The sequence below is a fragment of the Humulus lupulus genome, chromosome 4, assembly GCF_963169125.1.
Source record: "Humulus lupulus chromosome 4, drHumLupu1.1, whole genome shotgun sequence".
Classification (NCBI taxonomy): domain Eukaryota; kingdom Viridiplantae; phylum Streptophyta; class Magnoliopsida; order Rosales; family Cannabaceae; genus Humulus; species Humulus lupulus.
In genome coordinates this window covers 223,285,677-223,311,456 of record NC_084796.1, presented here as the reverse complement: position 1 = coordinate 223,311,456, position 25,780 = coordinate 223,285,677, and the positions used below count along the sequence as shown (strand labels likewise).

Sequence of the window (25,780 nt, the reverse complement as noted above, 5' to 3'; positions counted from 1 at the left end):
TACTCGCCTTCCATGGAAAAAGCCAGAACTGTTGAAAAATCAAAGAGCGAAGAGAGATCCTTCGAAGTTCTGCCGATTTTATAATGATATTGGTCATAATACTGATGAATGTCGACAGTTGAAGGATGAGATCAAAACTCTCGTTAGAGTGGGTCCTTTGGCCCAGTACGCTCGAAATTGGGTGGTCCCTAATCAACCTGCTGGACCAAACCCTTCGTCAGCTCCCAAAGCTCCAATAAATCAGACTAGAGCTCAAGCAAATCAGGACAATCCTCCTCCGATAATAGGGGAAATATAGCCACAATTTCGGGAAGACCTCATCTGGCAGGCACGAGCAGAGTATTGTGCAAATATATTTACGCAAGTGTACGTATCACTAACAAGTAATATAATAATAAGTAGAGTATCGTTCCCGCGAGGATTGATATTAATTATCAAAAATTAACTTCTGACTCTAATTGATTTAAATAATAATTTCAAAATTATAAATTAAATAATTACTACTAAAATTAATGAAAGCAATTAATCACTAGAGCAATTCTGAGATAAAAATATGATTTAAATCAATGGATGAAAAAATTAGGGTTTTAGCTTCATCAACCATCCACTTATGATTTCTAACCAATTTTCAATATTTCTTAATTCTACTGTGATAGCAGATTACCACTATGTATTATAGTCTTGCTAGGATCTATAATTCTCCACAACATATTATTTCCTACATCTATGTGGTAAATCAACATATTGCAGGCTTTAAACACGTAACCCCTGAACTACACAAATTATAGAAGTACTCTCATCTAATATAAATTTGTGATTATCTACCTATAGCATAATTAGCCTTGTCTTCTCAGAGCCTAGGTTAAAATCATCTAAAACATGTAAATGGTGATCAAACATTCACAAGCATTAAGCATAAGATGAATAATTCACAATAGTAGAAAGAAACTCAAAAAAACTACATTAAGAAATCAAAAGCTTCAAGAAGAATCCACTAACACCCTAAAAACAAGATTAGTTCATGACAACCATAATGGAATCCATCAAACTAAATATAAACATAAACTCAAGAATCAAAAGAATAAAGAAAATAAAGAGATCAAGAAATTAAACTCTCAATCTTCAATGTTCTCTCCAAGGTCTCCAAGTAATCTCTGAAATTAACTCCTCCCTAATTAACTCTAAACAAAACATTTAAATAGAAACCCTAAAAACTATTTTTCAAAATAAATGACGATTTTTTCCTTCTGATGGCTACGAAAAAGTTACATGTGCCGCGGCCCTGGTGTTTAAGCGCTGCAGCCTGCCTCTACAAATCTGTGCAATCCTGGTCTCGAGTTCCAGCACGCGCCGCGGCCCTTGAAAATTCCAAAAAACAAGTTTTCTTTGTTTTTCCCTTACGCCGCAGCTCTTCATTTAAGCATCGCAGCCCTTTGCATTAACCTCAAAACATTACTTCCAAGGCTCGAAAATGAACAAGTCTCTCCGCATATGAATCCTCAAACATCTTTTTGTCAAATTTTGGTAGAAATTTCCCAATTGCTATGACAAATCGTTCGTTTCCTCAACTCCATGCTTCCTCATTCTATTTCCTGCAAACATACCAAAACAAGCATAAAACCGCACAACATTCCACCAAATTGACTCAAACTTTATCCTAAACACAGGTTAAAAACTATATTAAAAACCAACTCATCAAATTCCGCCAAACTTGACTTTTACTCGTCCCCGAGTAAAACAAAACAAACCACTCGACTAATGAACGGAACACAAACACACACACACATACACACACAGCTGAATCAAGCCAACAACAATACTAAGCCTCAAGCTATGACAAACAACTCACTTATATAATCTTCAAGGAACTCAACTTATAATCCAGAATTTCAGTTAAAACATTTATTCCATTCAATTAAACAACAAAAATAACAAATCTCAAAATCATAATTAACAAATAACATGTAATTGAATTCATTTATGCTCACTAAATTTCCACTTCAATCCAACAACCAAAACAATATTCCATAGGCTTGCTATACTCGCTAATCTCCACTAATTTAGACAAAACATGCTCAAAAATCAATAGGTCTTTTCAAGCTTATAATTGAATGGCTTAGGTACAGGTAGATGAGAAAGTCATTTAAGCTCAAAATGTGCCACGAACACTAACCAACCAATTCAACCCTTATTACAAACCACAAAACCAACCCCAAAGTTCCCAATATCTTATCATTTTGAGAGAAATCGCATAATCATTGAATGTTTTTTTTTAATGACATTACACTCCCCCAAACTTATTCCTTGATATTATTATTTGGAGTGTAATGATTTCTCAACATTTTTTTTTTTTTACTTTTCTCTTATTTCTCTCAAAATATATTTTCTTCATCATTGACACAACTTGTCATACATAACCCCCCCCCCCCCCCCCCCCATTACAAATCAATCCCAATTATTGTTCCTATGCTCATGGTACATTAAAGGGAAAGAAAAATAATAGTTAGGTTCTTATGTTATAAGCTCAAAACGAATGTCAATCAATAAAAGAATCAATTTAGGCTCAAAAAAATGGGTAACTAAAGATTCCAACAATTAAGGGTTAACTTGAAAGGCTCAAACAGTCCAAAGAAATGCCTAAATCATTTTTCTAGGCATACATCATCTAGGATTTTGCCTCAAAAAGCAAGCAAACAAGTTCTAGGATAAACCAATTTCAATCTTCCCTTCTTATTTTAAATTCAGCAAGCATAAATTTTATTCAATCACACAAAATTTATCAAAATCATGATTAAGCTCTCAATTATTTAAATGTTTAATTAAAAATAGAAAAAAATATTCAACCAAGCACACTAATTTTTTACAGTTTTATTCCCATTCAATTTATACAGCTCATCATTCAAACATATTATCATTGGCTAATCATTGTCAACTTGATTCAATTGACACCCTAAACAACCTAAACAAAACACAACTAACACAAAACAAACATAATCAACATAATACAAGACAACACAAACAAAACAAACAATAATAAATATCTTCCCCTAAACTTAATCTAAACATTGTCCCCAAATTTTTTTTTTAAATAATAGTAAAGGAAAAGAAACTTACCATAAACATTCAAAATGGTGGAGGCGGCGGCGGTTGATAAGGAAAAAACTAAGATGGCAGTTGGAATGGGGCTACGTCCTCATTGTTGTGAAGAGACCACTGATTCACCAACACATTGAGTTGGTCCACATGAGCAATTTGATACTCACTTTGTTGCGCCAAATACTGCTGCATATGTTGATTTTGAGCAATCTGATAATTATTATGTTGAACCAAATAGTTGAATTGGTTCTGCATCATCTGCATATATGGATCAAAAGTAACAGCTTCAGGCTGAACAGGTGGTTATGCAACTGGTACCTTATGCCTAAGCTCCTCAAGAAGATCACCCTCTAATTCTGCTGCAATATCCTCATCTTCTTCATCATTACCCCTTCGTCTCTTATCAGTGGAACTCTGTCGAGGTGGTAGTGCTTCTAAGGAAGGTGGCTCATAATTAAGCACCCTATTTTTAGAAATTGCAGACATAGGCTTCCTAACTACGTCACTTCCACTCATAACAACATCATACGTACGGCATAAATCAGTGATGAATGAGCCATGCCCTAATCCTACCATAGTAGTCAACATGCTAATATCTTTCATGCTTTTCCTAATAATTCGGCCCAGACCAGACCAATAATTTCATACACCAATAACAACCTCTCCTTATTAATATCTGACATGTCAGCAGTCGGCATCAATCGTGTGCTCACAAAATGCACCCAAGCACGAGCCACATGATTCAACTGATAATGCCAAAGATACTTTGGAACACCACCAACAATAGTAAAACTTTACGCACTGACCGGGACCTGGAGTTTATGGTGGTCGTGGCCACTACTCCCTGACTCCTAGGCCGCGGCCTGGATTAAGGCTGGCCATGGCCACGGGCCTTTTCAGTATGTGTGTTTTTTTTCTTCGAAATCTTCGACTTTAAGCTCGAACCTCGGGTTTGGGAATTTCTAAAACACTTCAAACTTGTCCCAAACTTAATTTTCTTGAGTCCTATCATCACCCATTAATTCCTAACCATAAAAATACATCAAATTCATCAATAATACCTTGTAAAATATTTAATGGCTTAAAAATCAAAGACTCGTAAAACAAAGCTAAGAACACCTAAAAACACTAGAAATTAGCATTATCTAAGTGCAAAAGGATAACAAATATAACATCCAAAATACTTTTATTAGAAGTTCAGGACAACCTCCGACCACGTGAAAGATCTTGCGGAAGTATTCTTGGTCCTCCGTAGATTTGAGATGAAGTTGAATCCCCAAAAGTGCACTTTTCGAAATGCCTCCAGGAAGTTTCTAGGATTCATAGCCAGCCCCTGGGGAATAGAGGCAAATCCTGACAAGTCCTCCAGAAATCAGAGTCCTCCGGGAGACTTCCCAAGTGCATGGTCGAACTTAGTCAATTCGACATCACTTACAACCAGAGGACTTCCATCAAGGGGCAGGCACTGGCGGATATTATTGCTGAGTGCACGGGAACATACGAGCAAAGTATTAAACAATCCAGTATTGCATATTCAACCATGGAAGTCAAGTATATAGTGGCTTGTAAAGTAGCTAAGAAAGCAGTTTGGCTTAGAAAGTTCTACAGTGATCTGGAAGTAATTCCATATATGGAGAAGCCACCAATCCTATAATGTGACAACAATGGAGCAGTAGCTAACTCTAAGGAACCCAGAAGCCACGAGAGAGGAAATCATATAAAAAGAAAATACCATTTGGTTAGAGAGATTGTGCACTGAGGTGATGTGACTGTTATGAAATTAGTTTCAGAACAAAACCTAGCGGACTCGTTTACCAAGACACTTCCTGCAAAGTCGTTTATGGGTCATGTACGTAACATGGAATTAAGGGGGATGCCTCACTTACTTTGAGAGAAAATGGGAGATTGTTAGGATTTATGCCCTAAAAGCATGTAAAGACATTTTATTGATTTAAATAAAAATATAATTTTATTATATTTGAATGTTATAATTATTGTTTGAATAATTTATATGAATATTAAGAAAATTACATATTCATTTATGATGATATTATCTTGTATTAGTATGAGAGAATTAAGATTATATACAATGAATAAAATAGTCAATAACATATTAAAGAAAGGAATCTTTAATGAATGGTTACTAGTACAGTTTACTAAGCATACAGGATGCAAGTAATTTAGATTCGGATTACTGATGTGGATAGACATCTTGGTCAAGGTACTATATATAATAGAAATTATATATGGCAGGACCGATATGAATTAATTATCTTTATAAACTTACTGTTTTCCATAAAGATTTAATTTTTATCATAATAGATGATCATTTGTAGATCAGTCTAAATCATGAGTAATCATGAACTCCTGTGTTTTGCTTATTGGATCTTTTGATTCACTCGTTAAGGTTTCTTAGTATAATGAGGCTAGTGACTTTTGTTTTGGAGATTCAATATCATGAATGGGTGGGAACATGATTTATAATAATGGAATCCATACTTTCTTAACGGATCGAATATTGGTTCCCTTAAGGGTTAATTCTATAACTAAATAGTTATTGAGCTCAAATCTATAATTTGTTATAGATTAATTATTCGCTAGTGAATTAATGGTACTTAAGGAACAAGAGGTAATTAGAAGGGTAAACCGGTAATTTTGACCAGCTCTAATTAACGAACCAATAATTGGAGGACAAACCTACATTTATTGATTATATCGATGGACTACAAATAAAACTCTGTAAATATAATTCTATAAATACTTAGAGTGTAATTCCATATTTATAGTGGAGTAATCATAGAATTGATAAATAAGATTATTAGATTAAAGAGTTTGATTAATAATCTGGTTTATTGGAGCTTCGTATTATAGGTTCATGGTCCCAGGTCACATCTGTCCTGCATAGTCAAGTGTAAGGATGTCATAAGAAATATTTGTAGAGAGAATGACTAAATTGCAAGGGAATTAATTTTCCAAGGCAAGAAAATAATTATGTGATAATTATGGACAATTTATTCATTGTGAATTAATTAATTATTTAACTATATACTTTTTACTTTGATAAACTATCATGTTTGGATTAATATAAAGAGAGATTAATAATTATCTTATTATAAGATATTTATCTATTTATTTAAAACTGATACTTTAAGATAAAGTTAATTTTGAAATAACTAGCATATATTTTGGGATAAATATATTGTCTTAAATATTAATTAATCAGATAAATGAGAAAAACAAGGAAGGAGAGAGAGTGGCTCACGCCACACTCACTGCACAGTGAGTATGTGGCACCACTTTCAGGGATTCCTGTCCTTGAGATTTGAATTTTGAATTTCAAATTAATTTTTTTATTTAATTATTCTTTTTAAATATGATTTAAATTGAATAATTAAAATATGTTATAATTTATGAGTTTTATTTTAAGATTAATTAAATTAGTTAATTATCTTTATAAGAGTAAAGATAGAAAAAAAGGATTTAATTCAAATCTATAATCCAAATAAAATCACTACACATATAAGTTCTTCTCTAAACCTACCAAGAACTTTAGCCTAGCCTACAAAACATGAAATAAAATAAAAATACTAAAATTTACACTATAAGAAATTAGAAGAGAAAGAAGATAGACGATTTCCTATGCGTGGACAAGCTCCACCTATTTATAATATTCTAGTTACCCAAAATTGTCCAGGGACAAAAATGTAATTTAATTAGAATTAATTTACTTTTAGTTGGAATAAATAAAATGAAAATAATATTTAGTCTTCTTTTCTAAGAAATCTGATATTTAATTACTAAATAATAAGTATTAGGTCCTACTCTTGAATTGAAAAGATATAGGTTGTTGCATGGGCTTGGATTCTCCTTTGGGTTGTTCGCTTTTGCCAATTAATTTATTTTCTTTTGAAAAATACCACATTTTTCTACAAAGCAAAAAAAAATGAAAACTAAATATTTTCAAATTCACAATATACAAAATTAATTCCACAAAATATTAATTAAAACTCAATTTATTTTGACATTTTTAAATAATAAATGTGTATTTTTTAGCACTAATCAGTAAGTTCAAAGACAAGATGGAATAGTGAGAGCTAGAGTCGGTTTTGCCGAAGTGTACCTATGGTCTGACCGTAGAAAGTCAGAGACTTGTTAAATATTTTGTTAAGACTTTATGAACTTAAAGCTCACTCTGGATATTTATTTTGTTAAGTTGGTTGTAATAATTTAAGTATGCGCATACTTTCAAAAGTTTTTTATTTTTCTTTTATTTTTTATATAAATTTTAAAGGAACTTTTTAAATGAAAGATTTCATTTCAACATTATATATTTTCTGTATTAGTAGGATGTTACAATCATCATTAATCCTAACCCTTTAATCAAGACAGAATAGAAAGATAAACCTTGGTCAAACCCTAGGCTTTTCCTCACCCTTGTGGCTGAACCATCTATCTTTCTTATTGTGTTCTCCTTCTTGCCCTAGCTTAACCCTATTCTCTCTCCTTTTGATGGTGTTGATTGAACCTTAGTTTTCCCTTAACTTTTCTCTCATTTGGCCGAAATGTATAAGAATGAGAAATAGATGAGCCCTTATAAATTAGTATTATTCTCTTTTTAATTCTCTAAAATTATGAAAACAATACATACTTATTTATAATTTATTAGTTTGTTCTCACTCTAAGTTAATAATTCTCAAACTCTACTAAATAAATTATTTAACCAAGATAGATATATAAACTATTGAAATTCATAAATAATTTATTTACTCCCAAACTTGACTATAATTTAAAAGACTAAACTAGGTGATCCACTCATACAGCTGAGCGCAAAATCAACTAATTACACAAGTATAAAACATATAATTTTTTTTAAGATGGATATTAAAATCTATAATCTTGATTTCAATGGGATTTAAATTGTATAAATAAGCTCTCTACATCCTGATACTCTATCGAATTATGCACTAAAAAGTCTTACTGAATACTCAATATATAGCCCAACCTTCTAATTCTAAAGAGCTTAGAGCCTTAGACCTTAATAATAAAATTGTCTCCTAAACATAACATAGGGTTCATTAACACCCGAACTATGCAAAAAATCATTTGTCTTATTCGTTGTCTTGCAATATTTTTGCTGTTGACAAAAAATGTGGGCACTTATTGGGTTAAGTTTGCTTAGTTAGAATTAAAATTACCTGTTCCTAATTTGAATGACTAGATTGTAATTTTGAGTTGTTCATGTTACAATATTTAATGGTCTTGTTACTGTATGGAAATAATTTTGAGCTAGTTGATGTGGCATAATTCATTAATTGAAAGATGGGAAAAGTGAAGACTCTTTTAGAAATGAAAATAAAGGTTAACAATGTCTGAGCACAAAATGACTGTTTTTCACAAATAAAATATGAACTCGACAAAGTATGTTTGACGAATGAGCTCTGAGCTCAAATGATTGAATAGATTGATGGGCTCTGAGCTCAAATGATTGAATAGATCAATGAGCTCTGAGCTCAAATGATTGAATAGATCGATGAGATCTTAGCTCAAATGATTGAACAGATTTATGAGCTCTAAGCTTAAATGATTGAATAGATTGATGGGCTCTGAACTCAAATGATTGAACAGATTGATGAGCTCTGAGCTCAAATGATTGAACAGATTGATGAGCTCTGAGCTCAAATGATTGAACAGATTGATGAACTCTGAGCTCAAATGATTGAATAGATTGATGAGCTCTGAGCTCAAATAATTGAACAAATTGATGAGCTCTGAGCTCAAATGATTGAATAGATCGATGAGCTCAAATTATTGAATATAGATATGAGTTCTAAGCTAAAGTTATTGAGTAGATTGTTGAGTTTTGAGCCTATGCACAAAAACGAACAGATAAGCTCTGAATCATATGAACGAAAAATTGGTGAGCACTTGAGCTCAAAGAATAGATAAGAAAAAAAGATAAAAAAAAAAAGAGTAAGTGAAATTTAACACGTGGACCAATTAGGATAAGTTCCCCTAACCTCACTCTTTATTATTTTTCTGTAAATAGAAGATGGGAGACCATATTTGGGACCACCGGACTTTAAACTAGTAAAAGTTTGTTAAGATTGAGGATTGAGAGAAGGAACATTGTACTGACTTAAGCATCGAAGTGTCTTTTGTTAGTACACTCCTTATATTTTTTCTACTCATTCCATGGAAGAACGTATTTATGCCATTGGTTAATCCAATGGAATGCGTAAACTAATAGTGATCAACATCAGCAGTCTGGTAATCTGAAATTCACAAGCACAGAAAATTCATGTGGAAGATTTTGACAAGAGTAATTGGCGCCGTCTGTGGGAAACAAACAAGAAAGCGATGTGCAACCATAATAAAGATCAATAAAAAATATATATAATTTAGAATAACAATTGATTTTGGTGTCTTTTCCAGAATTGAATGGTAACTAGTAAAGAAAAGAGGATGTCGTGATCGAAAACACAACTATAAGAAGATGCAAGCCAGTCGTCACAAGTGGACTAAATGCAAGAGTTACATAAAGTAATGTAGTTTATGCAACAAATGAAAAAGCAAGATGATGCTAGATTCCGGTAATTCGAAAAATGAGGGTAGCAGGCAGAAGATCGACATCAAAAACGAATAGAAGAAATGGTCGCGCAACAAGCCAAATTAATGGCAGAGTTGACCTTGATGAGGAAAGATAAAGAGAGCCATCAAGGGTGAACCAAGGCCATCACAGTAGGAGCTATCGATGAAACTTATCTGGAAGTAAACCCAAAACTGCCTAAAGTAGAAGAAGACATCCCGAAGATCTATGACGAGGAAGGGCAGAGATCGTCACAAAAAGAGAAAGACCAAAGTGATACGCACACTACAAAAAAGATGGGGACACCAATTGCTAAAAAACAATCACAAATTTGACATTCACTATCGACACCTATAATACAATCTAATGGGAAGGAACAAATGATGAAAGAAGTTCTTGATAAGGTGAATATCGTGAGTGCTCAAAGTTCGATGGATATGGCCAATGAAGCAATCAAAAGTATTTTTAAGTCACCATTCACTGACTAGATAGTTAGCGAACCGAAACCAAAAGACTTTGTAGTGCCAATTTTTTCTCAATTTGATGGAAGCACAGATCTATCAAACTATATCTTATAGTTTTAGCAAAAGATGGTGATGGAAACAAAAAACAAAGTGATGCAGTGCAGAGCCTTCGCAACCACTTTGGTGGGACCGGCACTGCGATGGTTCAAACCGTTGAAACCAAAGTCAGTGAATTCCTTTGTGGAGTTAGGTGAGTTATTTGTATAGCTGTATGGTGGAAATACTAAAACACCAAAAACAATGGGAGATCTATACTATATGCAACATAGAGTAAATGAGCACCCCCGCATGTATTTGAAGCGATATTTGAAGTTGGTGCACTAGATCAATAATGTGGACAAGACAATAGCAATGAATTTGTTCAGGGAAAGCGTGCAAAAAGGGTCGTTGTTGATTGAACAAATTTACCTAAATCCCCCAAGAGATTTCACTAATGTACAAATAAAAGCAGAAGGGGTGTTTAACATATTGGAGATAAGGGAAGAAGAGGCAAGGCGCACATCGTTGATTACAAAACTCACTGAAGGAAATCCTCCTCTACGCGATAAGAGGGACAAAAGAAGAGTAGAGAAATCCCTCACGAGAAGCAAGAATGGTCCAAAATGCTTGAGAGAATAAAATGACATAAAATACTCGCACATAGAAGCCACAATATCAGTTGATCAAATTTACAACGAAATAAAGATAAACCAAATTGGAGGGAGCCATTTAAAATAACCTAACCAGTAAAATGGGGAGATCATACCAAATATTGTGTGTTCCACAAAGATGTGGGCCATACGTTAACGGAATGTAGATCATTGAACAACCAAGTGCAATGCATCTTAAGAATGGAAGGGTTGTCCCAGTATATCAAAACTACTCAGAATATAACAACACAACATCAAGCATCGCCAAAGTCACCCACTCAAGCAGTAGTTGAACCAAATGCGCAGCCACAAGTAGTAATAGAAGAGCAACCTCAACAACAGTTAAAACAAATCCATATGATATTTGGGTACGCAAAACCCTCAATAGAAAGAGAAACAAAGATGAAATTTGAGAAAAGGACCGAAGAAAGTGTAAAGAGAATGTGTTATCTACATCATTCAGTTAATTACGTGAATCAGGCTGAACGATATTTCCCAGCACACCCGATTACCTTCACTGAAGATGATTTGAAGAAAGTGAACCTGCCCCATGATGATGCACTAGTGATTAAGCTGCAAATAGAAAATTGTCAGTTAGGCAGAGTATTGGTAGATGGAGGAAGTAATACAGAGCTTCTCTTTTATGATGATTTTAAATCCATGGAGATACCAGAAGAAAGCCTGAGGGCATCCATTTTCCATATCCTCTCATTTAATAGCACAAACATGGTACCAAAAGGAGCAATTGATTGAACGTAACAGCAGCCGAGCGCACCCCAGTGCAATTCCCTCATGGGAAGGTCATGGGTGCACAGAATGCAAGGGGTAGCTTCAACCCTGCATCAAGGGTTAAGGTGTCAATCACCATGCAGAACTTACACTATCAACATAAAGGGATGCCAAAAAATGTTGTGTCTTGTTGAGGGAAGTGAGACAAGTGGAAAAAAAGGGAAGAAACGGTGAAAAAGGAAGAATAGAAATTAAAGGGCAAGTTACCAGCCTATTTAAAAGCCTTAAAAGATGAAGAAGAATGCGCAGAACCACAATCAACTGTTGATAAGTTAGAAGAAGTACAACTAGATGATGGATGCACTGAAAAAAATTGTGTTGGTAAGTGCCAAAATGAGTGGTGAGCGAAAACGTTTGTTGATAGAATTTCTGGCAAAAACACATGTCCACATTTTCATGGACATCAAAGGATATGGTGGGGATAGATCCCACAATTATGATGCATCAGTTGAACATTAATAAGCAGTTTCCAGTTGTAAAGTAGAGACAAAGACGATTTTCTTTGGAGATAAATCAAGTCATTAACAAAGAAGTGGAATTCTTATTACAAATAGGATAAATCGAGGAGTGTTTGTACCCATCCTAGACGTCAAACCTCGTAGTCGTGCAAAAGAAAAATGGGAAGTAATGAGTCTGAACCAATTTCAGCAATTTGAACCAATCTTGCCAGATGGACAACTTCCCGTTTCCCATAATAGAACAGATGGTGGATGCCACTACTGGGTACGAACATATGAGCTTTATAGATGCTTAGTATGGTTATAAACATATCCCAATGGCGGAAGAAGACCGAATACATATAGTGTTCAAAATTGAGTGAGGATTATATTGATATAGGGTGATGCTCTTTGGGTTGCGCAACGCTGGTGCAACATATCAGAGACTTATGAACAAAATCTTTGTTCAATAGCTGGGGTGAATAATGGAAGTCTATATTGATAATATGGTCGTAAAGTCCAAAATAGAAGTTGATCATTTGAAACATTTGGATGAATGCTTTGATGTGTTGAACAAATATAACATGAAATTGAACCAAACAAAGTGCTCGTTCAGAGTCTCTTCTAGGCATTTCTTGGGTCACATTGCAAGTAAAAAAGGAATTGGAGCAAATCCAACACAAATTTCAACTTTATCTGAAGTCAATGAGCCACACACCGTGCGAGATGTGCAAAAAATCATAGGCAAAACTGCTGCATTAAGCCGGTTAATTTCACGGATGTCAAAGCGATGTGAACCTTTCTTTCAATGCATAAAAAATAATTTGTAATCTTTATGGGGAGATGAGCAGCACAGCGCATTTGAAGGATTGAAAAACTATCTGAGTTCACCACTAGTGTTGAGCGCCTCAGAGCAAGATGAAGAACTGTTTATGTACTTAGCAGTGTCAGCAATTGCAGTGAGTGCAATGCTGTTCAAAGAGGTGGAAGGGAAGCATAAACCAATCTTCTATGCAAGCAAGATGATGCTAGATGCAGAATCGCGCTATACACTTTAGAGAAATTGGTATTAGCGCTTATGACAGCTAAGAAACAATTAAGACAATACTTCGAGACACATGTAGTGACTGTGCTAACTGAGTTTCCACTTAAGCAAATCTTGGCGAAACCTTGTTTATCTAGACAAATGTCAAAATGGGCAATCAATCTCTCCCCATAAGACGTGAGGTTGGCACTGCGAAAATCAAAGAAAGGGCAGGTGCTGGTAGATTTCCTAGTGGAAATTAATTCATTCCAAGGCAGAATTGAATATGAGGTCCCACTCGCGAAAGAAGATTTTGCATGGGTGATGAGCATAGATGAGTCAATAAATGCTAATTTAGCAGGTATAGGTGTGGTGTTAGTAGCCCCATCCGGCCTGAGGGTTGAAGAAGCCCTAGAATTAAATGAAAAGGTGACCAATAATGAAGTAGAATACGAGGCATTGATATACAGATTGGAAATGGCAAGCAGCTTGGGTATCGAATGGCTCAGGGTTAGAGCAGACTCAAAATTGGTAACCAAGAAAGTCAGTGGCAATTTTGATGTCAAGGAGCCAAGAATGGCCACGTATTTTAATATTGTCAAGCATTTACGAGCTGAATTCATGCAATCCGAGCTCATAAAAATTTTGAGAGAAATGAATCATCGTGCAGATGACTTAGCAAAGAAAGCTTGATCAGGCAAGTGTACCCACAAGTTGTCAATCATCCTTAGCACAACCAAGTGAATGTTGGATGGATCCAATTGTAAGATACATAAAGGAAGGGACATTTCCCACGGATAGAGATGAAGCTAGGAGTTTGAGGGAGAAATTTGTGTGTTACAAGTTGATCAATGATCAATTATATCGAAGATCTTTTAGTGACCCATACTTAAAATGTCTAAGGCCAAATGAAGCTAATAAGTTGGTCGAACAAATCCACAAAGGGATGTGCGGCAACCATTTAGGGAGGCGAAGCCTTGCGCATAAGGCTCTGACTGCCGAATATTATTGGGCATATATTATGATCGAAGTAGGGCAATATGCTAAAATGTGTGACAAATGCCAAAGTTTTTGGGGTTTTATGCCCTAATTAACACTCAATTTCTTTGAAATCTCATTTTATTATCAATAAAAGAATAAGAAATCATTTTTGACTTGGTCAATGACTTTGCTCACATGTTTTATTTTCATGATTATTTGTTCAATATAAACTTCTATTAAATCCTGAGCATATAGCTAATCATATTTTTAGTGACGTAATCTTAGTGGAATATAAATATGATTATATGTTCAAAATAAGTTAGTCATAAGATTAGCTAGTGCACAGGATTTACATTGACTTGCCAATCTACGATATGATTTACTTACACATTGTAGTGTTCTGTCATTTCCAGAACATTAGCAAAGTAGATAAGATCGGATGTATTTGTTACATTGGGCTGAACTGATATTGACTTTAGATAGATAAGTAAATATATCGTTATTATCTAATATAGTCATATCATAAAGTTGACCATAGGTCAATTCAATCTCAATTCTGAATGGTTAGTTTTCTAATTGATTGTATTATTCAAGGCATTTGATTTTTCTATTACCAGCTTACCCTATGGACTAGCCCATACTTACATCTTGAGGACTTTGTAGTATAATTGAGTGGGAGTGTTAATCATAGATATGAACATCTATAGCTTCTACCAAGAAGTGAATGATGATCATCTTATAGCTTAGTTCAACGCGTTAAATGATTGAGTACTCACTTCTGTGATTAAAGTTCGTGGAAATATCATTTACAAGGATCTTAGTGGTGTTTAAGGATAAAATATAATGAGGGGTAAAATGGTAATTTGCACCCAACTCAGTTGTAAATCATCTATAGAGGATTGAATGATAAATTATGGCTATAACAATGGATAACGTATTTACTTTAAGTTTACAATGTTCTATGAGTTCAAGAGTGCAATTTTGAGTCTTTAGTGGAGTCACAAGGAATTAATAAAGTAGTGAAATTATTCGATAATAATTTTACAGTAACTTATTGGAGCTTGAATTCATGGGTCCATGGTCCCCACAATGACTTTGATTAAATCATCTAGATAGTCTATATTAATTGATTTAATTATCAATTAGGATTGTCAAAATTGCTTTGTGTCAAATTTTGGACAATTTTACTAAGATGTGGAATTTAGAGAAGAAAATAGAATATTGGGAAAATTTATCAATTATGACAAGTTGGTGTCAAATTGATAAATGGTATTAAATCAAAGTTCAAATTATAATGAGTTAATTTGAATAAATGATTTAATTAATTAATTATTTTTTAAATATAATTATAATTATATATATAAAGTTTTAATACATATTTTGTTTATAACGAAATGAGTTTATAATATATATATATCTATATTATATTTATTTAATTAATTAATAAGAGTTTTGTTTTATTATATAATTATAGAAAATAATAGTATTTGAATTTAAAGAATTTTATGCTTTGAATTTAATAATGAAAAAATCTCAAAGCTTGGCAAAATATCTAGTATTCAGCCATATAGGGATTTTTATCTATTATTTTAATTAAATTGAATTAACCCTAAAATTTTTCTATAAATAAGTACTTAAGTCTAGGGTTTTCAGGTTAAGGGCTAATGTTGAAAAAAAGAAAAAACCTAGACTCAAAAGAGACCTATTGTGGCCGCCCATCACTACTCTCTTCTTCTCCATAATTTTCTCATCTCATGTGTTGAGAATTGCCTACCCTAGTCTAGGTGATCAAAGGAAATTGTGAAAGACTGTGTAGTTTGAAGATCCAGTTCACTCTCTTGTTATTACTCTACGGCAGAAAGGAACAAGAGTTAGAGAACGTGAAGGAAGGAGTCTCAATATTCTTTATGTAAAAGTAAGATTCTTAAACTCTGTTATTTGATTTACTTTATGAAATTCATTAGAAACATGTTTCTAGGTTGTTTTATATGTTCATTTGTTTAATATATAAAACATACATTAAAATATTTATGATCCTGTAAAATATATTCCCTAACAACTAGCCTCAAAGCCTTGGTAATCAATATTTTCATGCATGAATATGTTTAATGAATTTTGAGATATGTTTAGCATAATTGATTGGATTTTGTTTTAGTATGAAGCATACTGTGTTTATGTGTATTTGTTGCAAGTTTTTGTTGGTTTTACGATTGAAAAACTACACTATTACACCCAAATTTCGAGAATGAATAAACAACATCGAAATGTAGGTTCGTAAAGAGTAAGCTCAGGATTAACGAGTGTTAGCATTATACTTGTACAAATCGTCACGTAGTTCCAGAGCTATGACATCAGCGCTCGAGCATGAGTGGTAGGCTCGAGTTGTTAGGAAATTTCTATTTCTTTGGGATTAGTTAAAACCCTGTATTAAATCCCTATTTTATGGGATATTTATTGAAATAAGGCATTTTGATTGCATTAATATTCAAATATTCATTTGAATTTAAGTATTGAATACATGTTATAACCTCCCTAAACTTGTGGGAAGATATTCTTGTAACCAAGATCTGGTCATTTGTACTCATGCACAACTTTGTACTAAGAAACGCTCTGTGAAATTGCTCCTTCCTAAAGATTTAATGCAGACAAGTTAATAAAAGTGATCCATGGACGTAGATAGATTTTAACTGTTGAACCATGTGAAAAATCTATTTCTTTTCTTTTCTTCATGATTAATTGTTTAATTTCTCTACATAATTAAGTTGACGAAAAACAGCGTCAATAATTTGGTGCTTTCGTTGAGAGCATTAAGCAATTCTTCCTGCCGTTTAGTATAAAGCTTCCTGCTTAGTAACAATGGGTGCCCTGAACATTCTTGGAACCAGTGGGCGACCACTTCCCCAAATCCCCGAGGAAACTACTTCACGTACTGAGAAGCATCCTCGAAGGCCTGGCAAACAACCAGTCGTGGGCTGGAGTCTCGATGAAGGGAGTGCATCATCGTCCCCCAGAGGAAGGCCTAGTCAAAGTTATAGAACTAATGAGCAGGATTATTATAATCTGGAGATATATGTGCCAGTAGTTGAACTCGAAAATCGGAGGTTGCATGAACAGTTAGCCGAGGCAACGCGCCTAAATGAGGAGATGGCAAGACAAGTTGTCGAGACTGTTCGCTAAAATTAATACGCAAGTATACGTAATCGACACAAGTAATACAATGATAAATAAAGATCGTTCCCACGGAGATTGATTTACTAATTACCAACAAATTAATTTTCTATTTCTATTTGGTCAACAATAAATTGGTTTCAAAGATATTAAAGTAATAAAGGCAATAAACATAAAATAACACTATGAAATAAAGCAAATAATTGTAAAAACTTCAAAAATAAAGAACTGGGGATTTTAATTTCATCAACTATTCACTTTATTATTTTGCTAATCAGACTTCACAGTTCTTCTTCCTAAACTAATAGCGAATTAACAAATACGATTCTTACTCTTTTTCAAGAAACAAAAAACTAAATTTACATGTGAATTTTCTACATTCCTGTGATAAATTCCAACACATAAAAGACATTGAACACAATAATCCTAAAACTACACAATTCATATAGGTATTTTCATCCAATATGAAAATTGTGATTATTCAATCATAGCATAATCAATTCTCACTTTTCAAATTTCAAATCAAAATCATAAATAATGCAAATGGTGATCAAGCATTTACAGGCATTAAGAACAGATCAAATAATTTAGAATAGAAGTGAAGAAAGAATCATGAAATCCACATAGAAAATAACAAAGATCCAAGTGATTACATTAAAACCCTAGAAACAAAATTTAGTTCATAATCATCATTCTAAACATAAAAAACAATGAAAAACAACATAGAATTCTAAGGTAAAAGAAAAAGAACTCTAGAGAGTGAATGGAGATGCTCCACGATGTATTCCTTGCTCCCAAAATCGTCGTCCCCAAAAGTCTACTTCTCTCCTCTCGAAAGTAGGTTTAAAACCTAATTTTTTCTTCAGAAGCAATGCGGGTCGCGGCCCAACATTTCAAGTGTTGCGGCCCGTGTCAATTTAGGCTTCGTGTGTTTGTTAAGCGCCCTGCAGTCGAACCTCTTCAGAGTCGTGGCCCGTGTCAATTTTCTAGGCAGACAAAGTTAGCCACGCTGCGGCCCTCTGTTCTTGCGATGCGGCTCATGTCCATTTTCTAAAAAACATGCTTTCTGCCTTGGACCGGACCGTGGATCAGCATCATAGCACCGTGACCCTTAACAATTTCTTCAATTTTTGTGCTTTTGGTCTCGAAAATTCACTGAAGCCATAAAATTGCTTGAGGATTCATCTTTCACGAAATCAACACCAAAAAGCCAATTTTTCATCATTTTTCTGCCAATTTGCTCAAATTGTTCTTTTCCTTTATTTATAAGCTAGAACATGAAAACATGCAAAAACAAAACATAATACTGCACTAAACAACTAAAAAGATTAATAAAAGCTACCTAAAACACAACCTAAACACAACACAAAACTAGACTCAACAAACTCCCCCAAACTTATCATTTACTCGCCCTCGAGTAAAGACTCACACTAAACTCACAAAACTAGAAAACTCAAAAACACAGATGACACAAACTTATGAATCAAGTCAACAACACTGAATTAGCCTAACATTAAGAAAATCTCACACAAAAGTCCAAAATTCTGATTTCTTAAACGATCTAGAATTTCAGTTAAACCACATCAACAATCTGTTTCGATCCCAAGAGTGCCTATTCAACCATAATCATAAAAATTACTCAACAATTTAATCTATGTATGCATCCCAAAGCTCTCCATCAAACCAATAATCCATATGCTTGCGTGGTTCACCACCCTCCACTAATGTAGACAAAATATGCGCAAGAATCATTAGGAATTTAAGCTCATAACAAAAGGCTTAGGCAATGGGTAGATATATGTCATTTAGGCTCCAAATTACCATAAGCATATGAACTTACAAACCAACAATTCACCGAAAGAAAACCCCATATGAACCCAAGTAAAGGTTGAGAAACACTTATTTCACTTGATCATTTTTTTTTTCAAACTAAACTCCCCCAAACATGTTCTTGTGAAAGCAAAACAAGAGTGTAGCTTGGATTTTCAAATTTCTTTTATTTTGTTTTTTTTTTCAATTCTCATCCTTTATACTCTTCATTGCAATACACCAAATTACAAAAAATAATCATATCCCATTACAATTCATTCCCCAATATTTATCCATATGCTCATAATAATTTGGCAAAGGAATGAAAACTAACAAAATGTCTATTTGGCTCACAATTGGTGTCAAACAACAAAGAGTATAATTTTAGGCTCAACAAGGGTAACAATGGAAAATTACTCTTGGGTTGGCTTGAAAGGCTCAAACGTTCCAAGAAATTGCCTAAATCACTTTCCTAAGCATATTTCATCTAGGATTTCATCTCAAATGATAAACAAGCAAGTTCTAGATTCATTCATTCATCAAACCACAAGCCAATTTTTAACAATGCATACATTCAAATTCAAATTGCAAATAATTTTTCCAATCATGGCTAAACATTCATTTTGTTCATGGATCAAAACAACTACCAATGCAATCTAACCAAGCACACAGATTCAATTGATCAGAAATTTTGAAAATTTGCTCAACATTTTCTTACATATCATGGTGTAGCATTGACAACTTGATTCGCACAAACACAAAACAACATTTAACTAAGATAAAATTCAAACAACAACAAACACAAACTAACAACATGACACAAACACACAAAATAGTAAGACTCCTCCCTCAAACTTAATTGGCACATTGTCTCCAATGTGACATAAAAAGAAAAGGAAAGAAAACTTACCAACGGTCCAGCTAAACATCATCAAAATGGAGGTGGCAGAGACAGTGCTTGGAAAGTTGAGTTTTCCCCAGGTGCTGCAGCTCAAAATAATCATTTTTTTCATGTATTTGACTATTCAAAAATTACAAACTAAACTAAAAATAAAATCTAAACCTAAGAACAAAAATTAAAAAGAATTTAACAGAAAATAAAAATTACACACACATAAAAACTCGAATTAAAAATAACATTGGGTTGCCTCCCAAAAGCGCTTTATTTAATGTCTCCAGTTGGACGCTCACTTCTTTCATTAAACTTCAACTTGGGTCAAGTCCACCCCGCTCATCCTTTAAAGCCATAGTGTCAAAAGAAAAAACTCGTCTTTTGACGTTGCTAATGGTCAGAGCCTTCCACCGCTCGTGTAGCCTTCGAGCCTTCCTACTATAGAACTATTTCAAACAATGACGAACTGCTCAACTACCAATTTCAGCATTGGTTTTTCGCTTGGTGGTTTCCAAATTACTACCACCACTACAAACCACATCCACTCTACAACAAGTTGGAATATTAGTTGCTACAAAAACATTAAATGTTACATCTTCGTTTTGCACTCGCAGCTTCAATTCCCCCTTTTGTACATCAACTAGTGCTTTCCTTGTGGCTAAGAATGGTCTTCCCAAAATAATGGGAATGTTTGCATCTTCCTCCATATCTAGAATAATAAAATCAGCAGGGAAGATAAATTTACCAACCTTAACTAAGACATCCTCAATTACTCCACAAGGTTGCTTAACAGAGCGGTCTGCCATTTGTAAGGACACAGTAGTGGGTCGAGCTTCTCCCAATTTTAGCTTCCGAAAAATAGATAAGGGCATTAAATTTACACAAGCCCCTAAATCACATAAGGCCTTGGTCATAACAGAATCTCCTATTGAGCAAGGAATCGCGAAACTACCCGGATATTTAAGCTTGGGAGGTAGTTTCTTCTGCAAAATAGCACTGCACTCCTCAGTAAGCGTCACTATCTCATAATCCTCCCACTTCTTTTTCTTTGACAAGATTACCTTCATAAACTTCACATAGCTTGGCATTTGTTCAAGTGCCTTGGAAAAAGGTATGTTAATGTGAAGTTTTCGAAAAAAAAAATGTCTAGAAACTTCAAAAACTGCTTGTCAAATGTCTTCTTTTGAAGTCGCTGAGGATATGGAATCTTGATGTGGTGCTCATAACTCACTGGTGACTGCTTCTTCTCAAGGTTTTCAATAACCTCTTCTTCTACCTTACCCTCATTCTCAACATCAAATTTTGGTGTAGGTACAGACTTCTTGACTGACTCTTCCAACTTCTTCCCACTCCTCAAAGAGATCGCATTGAATTGCTCTTTAGGATTCACCTCTATATTACTTGGAAAATTTCCTTGAGGCCTACTTTGTAACATATTGGCCAATTAAACAACTTGCATCTCAAGATTCCTGATGGATGAGCGAGTTTCTGTCATAAATTGAGATTGAGAGTTGGTCAGAGTTAACAATGTAGCTTGTAACTCATTTGTCTTCTCTTGAGCAACAGGTAGTACTGGTGGTTGTAATGGTGCCTGAGGTGGAGCTTGAAGCATAGGCCACTGAATTTGTTGAGGACCCTGATTATTTCTCCATGCAAAATTAGGCTAATTTCTCCACCCTTGATTGAACGGTTTGGAGAATGGATTATTAGCTTGTCTATTAAAATTTCCCATCATATTCACATGTTCCATGGGAATGGAGTTGTTCATCTCAACTACCATGCACTGCTCAAATGGGTGAGGACCACCACAATTATGACATACCGGTTGGATTTGCATTACTTGAGTGGCCATAGAACTTTGTTGCAGTTGCTTGGTCAATGATGCAACCTAGGCAGTGAGAGCGGTAATAGCATCCAGCTCATGCATACCAGCTACCTTCTTATTTATATCCTGTTCACTAGGTGTAACGACCCAAATTCCCTAATAAGGTTTAGGACCTTGATTAGGAGGCCGGGAGGGCCATAATTGATTTATTGTGCTATTATATGATTATATGCATGATTATGTGGGTCATATTATTATATGATGATAAAGGCATGCATGGGGCTATATACTCTGCTGTGAGGGTAATATGGTAATTTGGCTCATTGAGAGCGTAATTGCATACTTGCGTATATATTGGTAAGCTAAATTTGAGACCACATTATTATGTGGATATATCTGTGATCTACGACTTGAGACGATCCTAGTGAGCAAATTAGCGAAAAAGTCATGGCGGGGATTTATACCCGGTTCGGGGTGAGCCTAGGGGTATAAACGGGAATTCAGTGAGCATATTGGAGTCTATTTTTAACATCGAGGAATATATTTGGAGATTAGTTAGGTATCGGGAATTAAGTGGTAAATATTTAAGACACTTGAGGAATTAGTGGGAATCGGGAGCAATGACTAAAATGCCCTTAGAATGTTTAAAGGTTTAGTTATTATTGGGAGGGCAAGGTGGTCATTTGGCTTACTTAAGGTTAGGCTATGTTCTGCTTTTTGATGTTAGTGGAGGTTGTAGATAAACTTAGAAACTTAAGGAAAAGAAAAGAAGAAGGAAAGAAAGGAAAACAGAACACTTAGATATCTCACTCTCTCTCATTCGGCAGGGGCATCTCTTCACCATTTCTTGTGGGTTTTGGAGCTGGAATTCTAGAGCAAGCTCAGGAATGGAGCTTGGGGCTAGGGACTTTAGTGAAGCTTGAAGAACTAGCAGAATTAAGCCAGTCAATTGAGGTAAGTTTTAAGGTTTTCTGATGTGAATTTCTGGGTTTTAATGAGATAGTTTTTAAGTTTGAGTTTTGGATGAATAAAGGGATATGAACCTGAGGAGTTGAAGGGCTTGAAGCTGGTTGGATGCTAGAACGATTCTACAGCTGAGGTAAGGATTAATTTGAAGTTTGATGGTTGAATTTGAGAGTTTTCATGGCTGGTTTTGAGTTTGTGGGTTTGAAATTTCAGAAGTTGGAGTTGGGATTTTGGTGAGACTTAGGCTGGATTTTCGGTTGGGTTGTGTTGTCTAAATCATTATAATGTTGTTATTATTAATTGGTTTTGAGTTGGGGGCTTTAGGATGGTTTTAGGTGAGGTTTAGAGATTGAAAATGGTGGTTTTTTCTGGGTTCGAAGGGTCGGGCCGCGGCATGGTTCTTGGTGAGCCGCGGCCCTTCGATGTTGTGGCATGCTGAGGAAGGAGGGCGGGCCGCGGCATGGTCCAAGCAATGCCGCGGCCCTTACCTGTTTTTGTGCCCATGGAGGGTTCTGTCAGGGGCCATGCCGCGGCATGGATGGCCCATGCCGCGGCGCTTAAGGGATTTTGGGATTTTGAGAATTTAGGCTTGGGAATTTAACCTAGGGTGCTCGGGGTTGAGTCTTTTACTATATTTGGTGAAGTTCAATGTTCCGAGGACTAGAACTTGGTTTAGAAGCTCATTTAAGATTGTTAATGGTAACCTTTATCTTGGTTGTGACTAGGTGCTAAGCTAGGGCTCGGGGATCGGATCGCGCTCAAGGAACATCGCTTATAACTAGCTCGTTTGAAAGCCAAAGGTAAGAAAGCTGCACCTGATTATGTGGCTAGGTTGGGACTAAGTGTTCCCTATGTTTGTATGCATTGTTATGTGAATGTGATTAACCATGTGGACACGATGGGACTAAGAGCTCCCTATATTTGTATATCATGTCATGAGATGGTATTATTATGCCATGGGACATGCGATAACCGGCCTAAGAGTGTCGGAATCAATACTTGCGCACAGGGCGCGGCTCAGCCACTGGTAGCTGAGGCAGCTTATCTATCACTGATCTCGGTTAAGCTAGCCGGAGTCAGTGAGTATTACACTGGGGGCGGCCCAAGAGAGCCGAAGACAGTGTGCTAAATAGAGGGTGCGACTAAGGGCGCTAACCCTGAATATCATGTGATGATGTGATAATCTGTTGATTATGATCGTGAGTATTGTGCTTTGAACATGATTTGTTGGCTGTTTGGATGACAAACTATGAATCTGTTGTATGTTATCACTGATTAAATAAATGTTATGAAATGTTGAATTCCTGGTTGTGCATTGTGGGATATTTGATAAATGATGTTGATCTTGCTATATTATCATACTTTCTTGTTGGGCCTTGGCTCACGGGTGCTACGTGGTGCAGGTAAAGGCAAGGGTAGGCTGAATCGACCATGAGTTGGAGAGCTCTGGGGGCGAGGTGTACATCGTCAGCTGCTCGGCCGCCACGGTCGAGAAATTGTACAGGAACGGAAACCTAAAATGTATATTTTGCCATTAGAGTGGCTTGAACTATTTGTAATTTCTAGAATTTATTGTAACTAAGACATCTAAACCCTATTTTGAGTCTCCAAGTATTAAACCGTCATTTTTAATGAGAATAGCCTGTTTGTGACCAAAATCTTTTTATTCCTACTCTGATAATGGTATAGAGTCTACACTTTGTCTGAATGACTTGATTAGCAAGTCTTGCACTATTTTAAACACACAGTGTAACGGTCTTGGTTATCCAGGGCGTTACACTAGGCCACTGATAGTTATTCATGGCCATTTCTTCAAGCAATTCATAAGCCTAATTAGCACTCTTGCTCATGAAAGCACCACTAGCTACAGAATCAATAATGGTGCGAGTCATCCCACACAAACCGTTGTAAAAATTATGGACTAGCACCTATTTTTCAATCCCATAATGAGGACACTTCCTTAAAAGCTCCTTAAACCTCTCCCATGTATCATAAAGAGACTCTCCATCAAATTGAGAGAAGTTATTAATTTCTCCTCTTAACTTTGCAGCCTTGGATGGAGGGAAGAAATTTCAAAGCTAATGCCTCCCATGTAATGATTGAGTTGGCTTGAAGAGAGTTCAACCAACTTTTAGCTCTATCCCGCAGTGAGAACGGGAACAATCTCAGTCTAATAGCATTGTCAGTGACCCCATAATATTTAAAAGTTCAACACAGCTCCAGGAAATTGGCTATGTGTGTATTGGGATCCTCAGTAGGGAGTCCACCAAACTAGACAGTAGACTGAACCATTTGCAGAATCGCCGGCTTAATTTCAAAATTATTGGCTGGAGTCATGATTGTACTCCAGTAACAGTGGGAAGCACATAGTCCCTGAGTGTGCGAACTGCTGGCTTAGTAGCATCCCCATTTAACCCATTGCCTGATTTTGGGCCATCTCTGCTAACCGTTTCTGCTTTCTGTTTTGTCTGCAAGTCCTCTCAATTTCAGTATTAATCGGCAAAATATTGTCAATCCCTTGACGTTGCATATACCAATTTGCACCTGAAATTACGATTCTCAAACACAACAGTTAGAGACAATTAACACAGAAAAACCACATTAGAATAAAAAATAATTGTATTGATATTAATAAAAATCAATCCCCAGCAACGGCGCCAAAAAATTGTTCGCTAAAATTAATACGCAAGTATACGTAATCGACACAAGTAATACAATGATAAATAAAGATCATTCCCACGGAGATTGATTTACTAATTACCAACAAATTAATTTTCTATTTCTATTTGATCAACAGTAAATTGGTTTCAAAGATATTAAAATAATAAAGGCAATAAACATAAAATAACACTATGAAACAAAGAAAATAATTGTAAAAACTTCAAAAATAAAGAACTGGGGATTTTAATTTCATCAACTATTCACTTTATTATTTTGCTAATCAGACTTCACAGTTCTTCTTCCTAAACTAATAGCGAATTAACAAATACGATTCTTACTCTTTTTCAAGAAACAAAAAACTCAATTTACATGTGAATTTTCTACACTCCTGTG

At 35.1% G+C, this 25,780-nt stretch overlaps 2 protein-coding genes, 1 long non-coding RNA gene and 1 other non-coding gene across 4 annotated transcripts; 2 read left to right on the top strand and 2 right to left on the bottom strand.

Annotated features, from left to right (window-relative positions):
* Positions 1-10,891: 10,891 nt before the first annotated feature.
* Positions 10,892-11,936, bottom strand: LOC133829422 (uncharacterized). The gene is made up of 2 exons (XR_009891763.1): positions 11,506-11,936; positions 10,892-11,408 (listed from the first exon to the last, which is right to left on the bottom strand). It is a non-coding gene; the product is annotated as an uncharacterized LOC133829422 (long non-coding RNA).
* A 1,319-nt stretch (positions 11,937-13,255) lies between these two features.
* On the top strand, positions 13,256-13,778 carry LOC133832937 (uncharacterized). The gene is made up of 2 exons (XM_062263211.1): positions 13,256-13,325; positions 13,447-13,778. The coding sequence occupies exons 1-2, from the start codon at positions 13,256-13,258 to the stop codon at positions 13,776-13,778; spliced, it is 402 nt and encodes a 133-aa protein (XP_062119195.1).
* Positions 13,779-20,405: 6,627 nt separating this feature from the next.
* On the bottom strand, positions 20,406-21,370 carry LOC133832936 (uncharacterized). The gene is made up of 2 exons (XM_062263209.1): positions 21,167-21,370; positions 20,406-20,996 (listed from the first exon to the last, which is right to left on the bottom strand). The coding sequence occupies exons 1-2, from the start codon at positions 21,368-21,370 to the stop codon at positions 20,406-20,408; spliced, it is 795 nt and encodes a 264-aa protein (XP_062119193.1).
* A 3,294-nt stretch (positions 21,371-24,664) lies between these two features.
* On the top strand, positions 24,665-24,771 carry LOC133833234 (small nucleolar RNA R71). The gene has a single exon (XR_009892628.1). It is a non-coding gene; the product is annotated as a small nucleolar RNA R71 (small nucleolar RNA).
* The last annotated feature ends 1,009 nt before the right edge of the window (positions 24,772-25,780 follow it).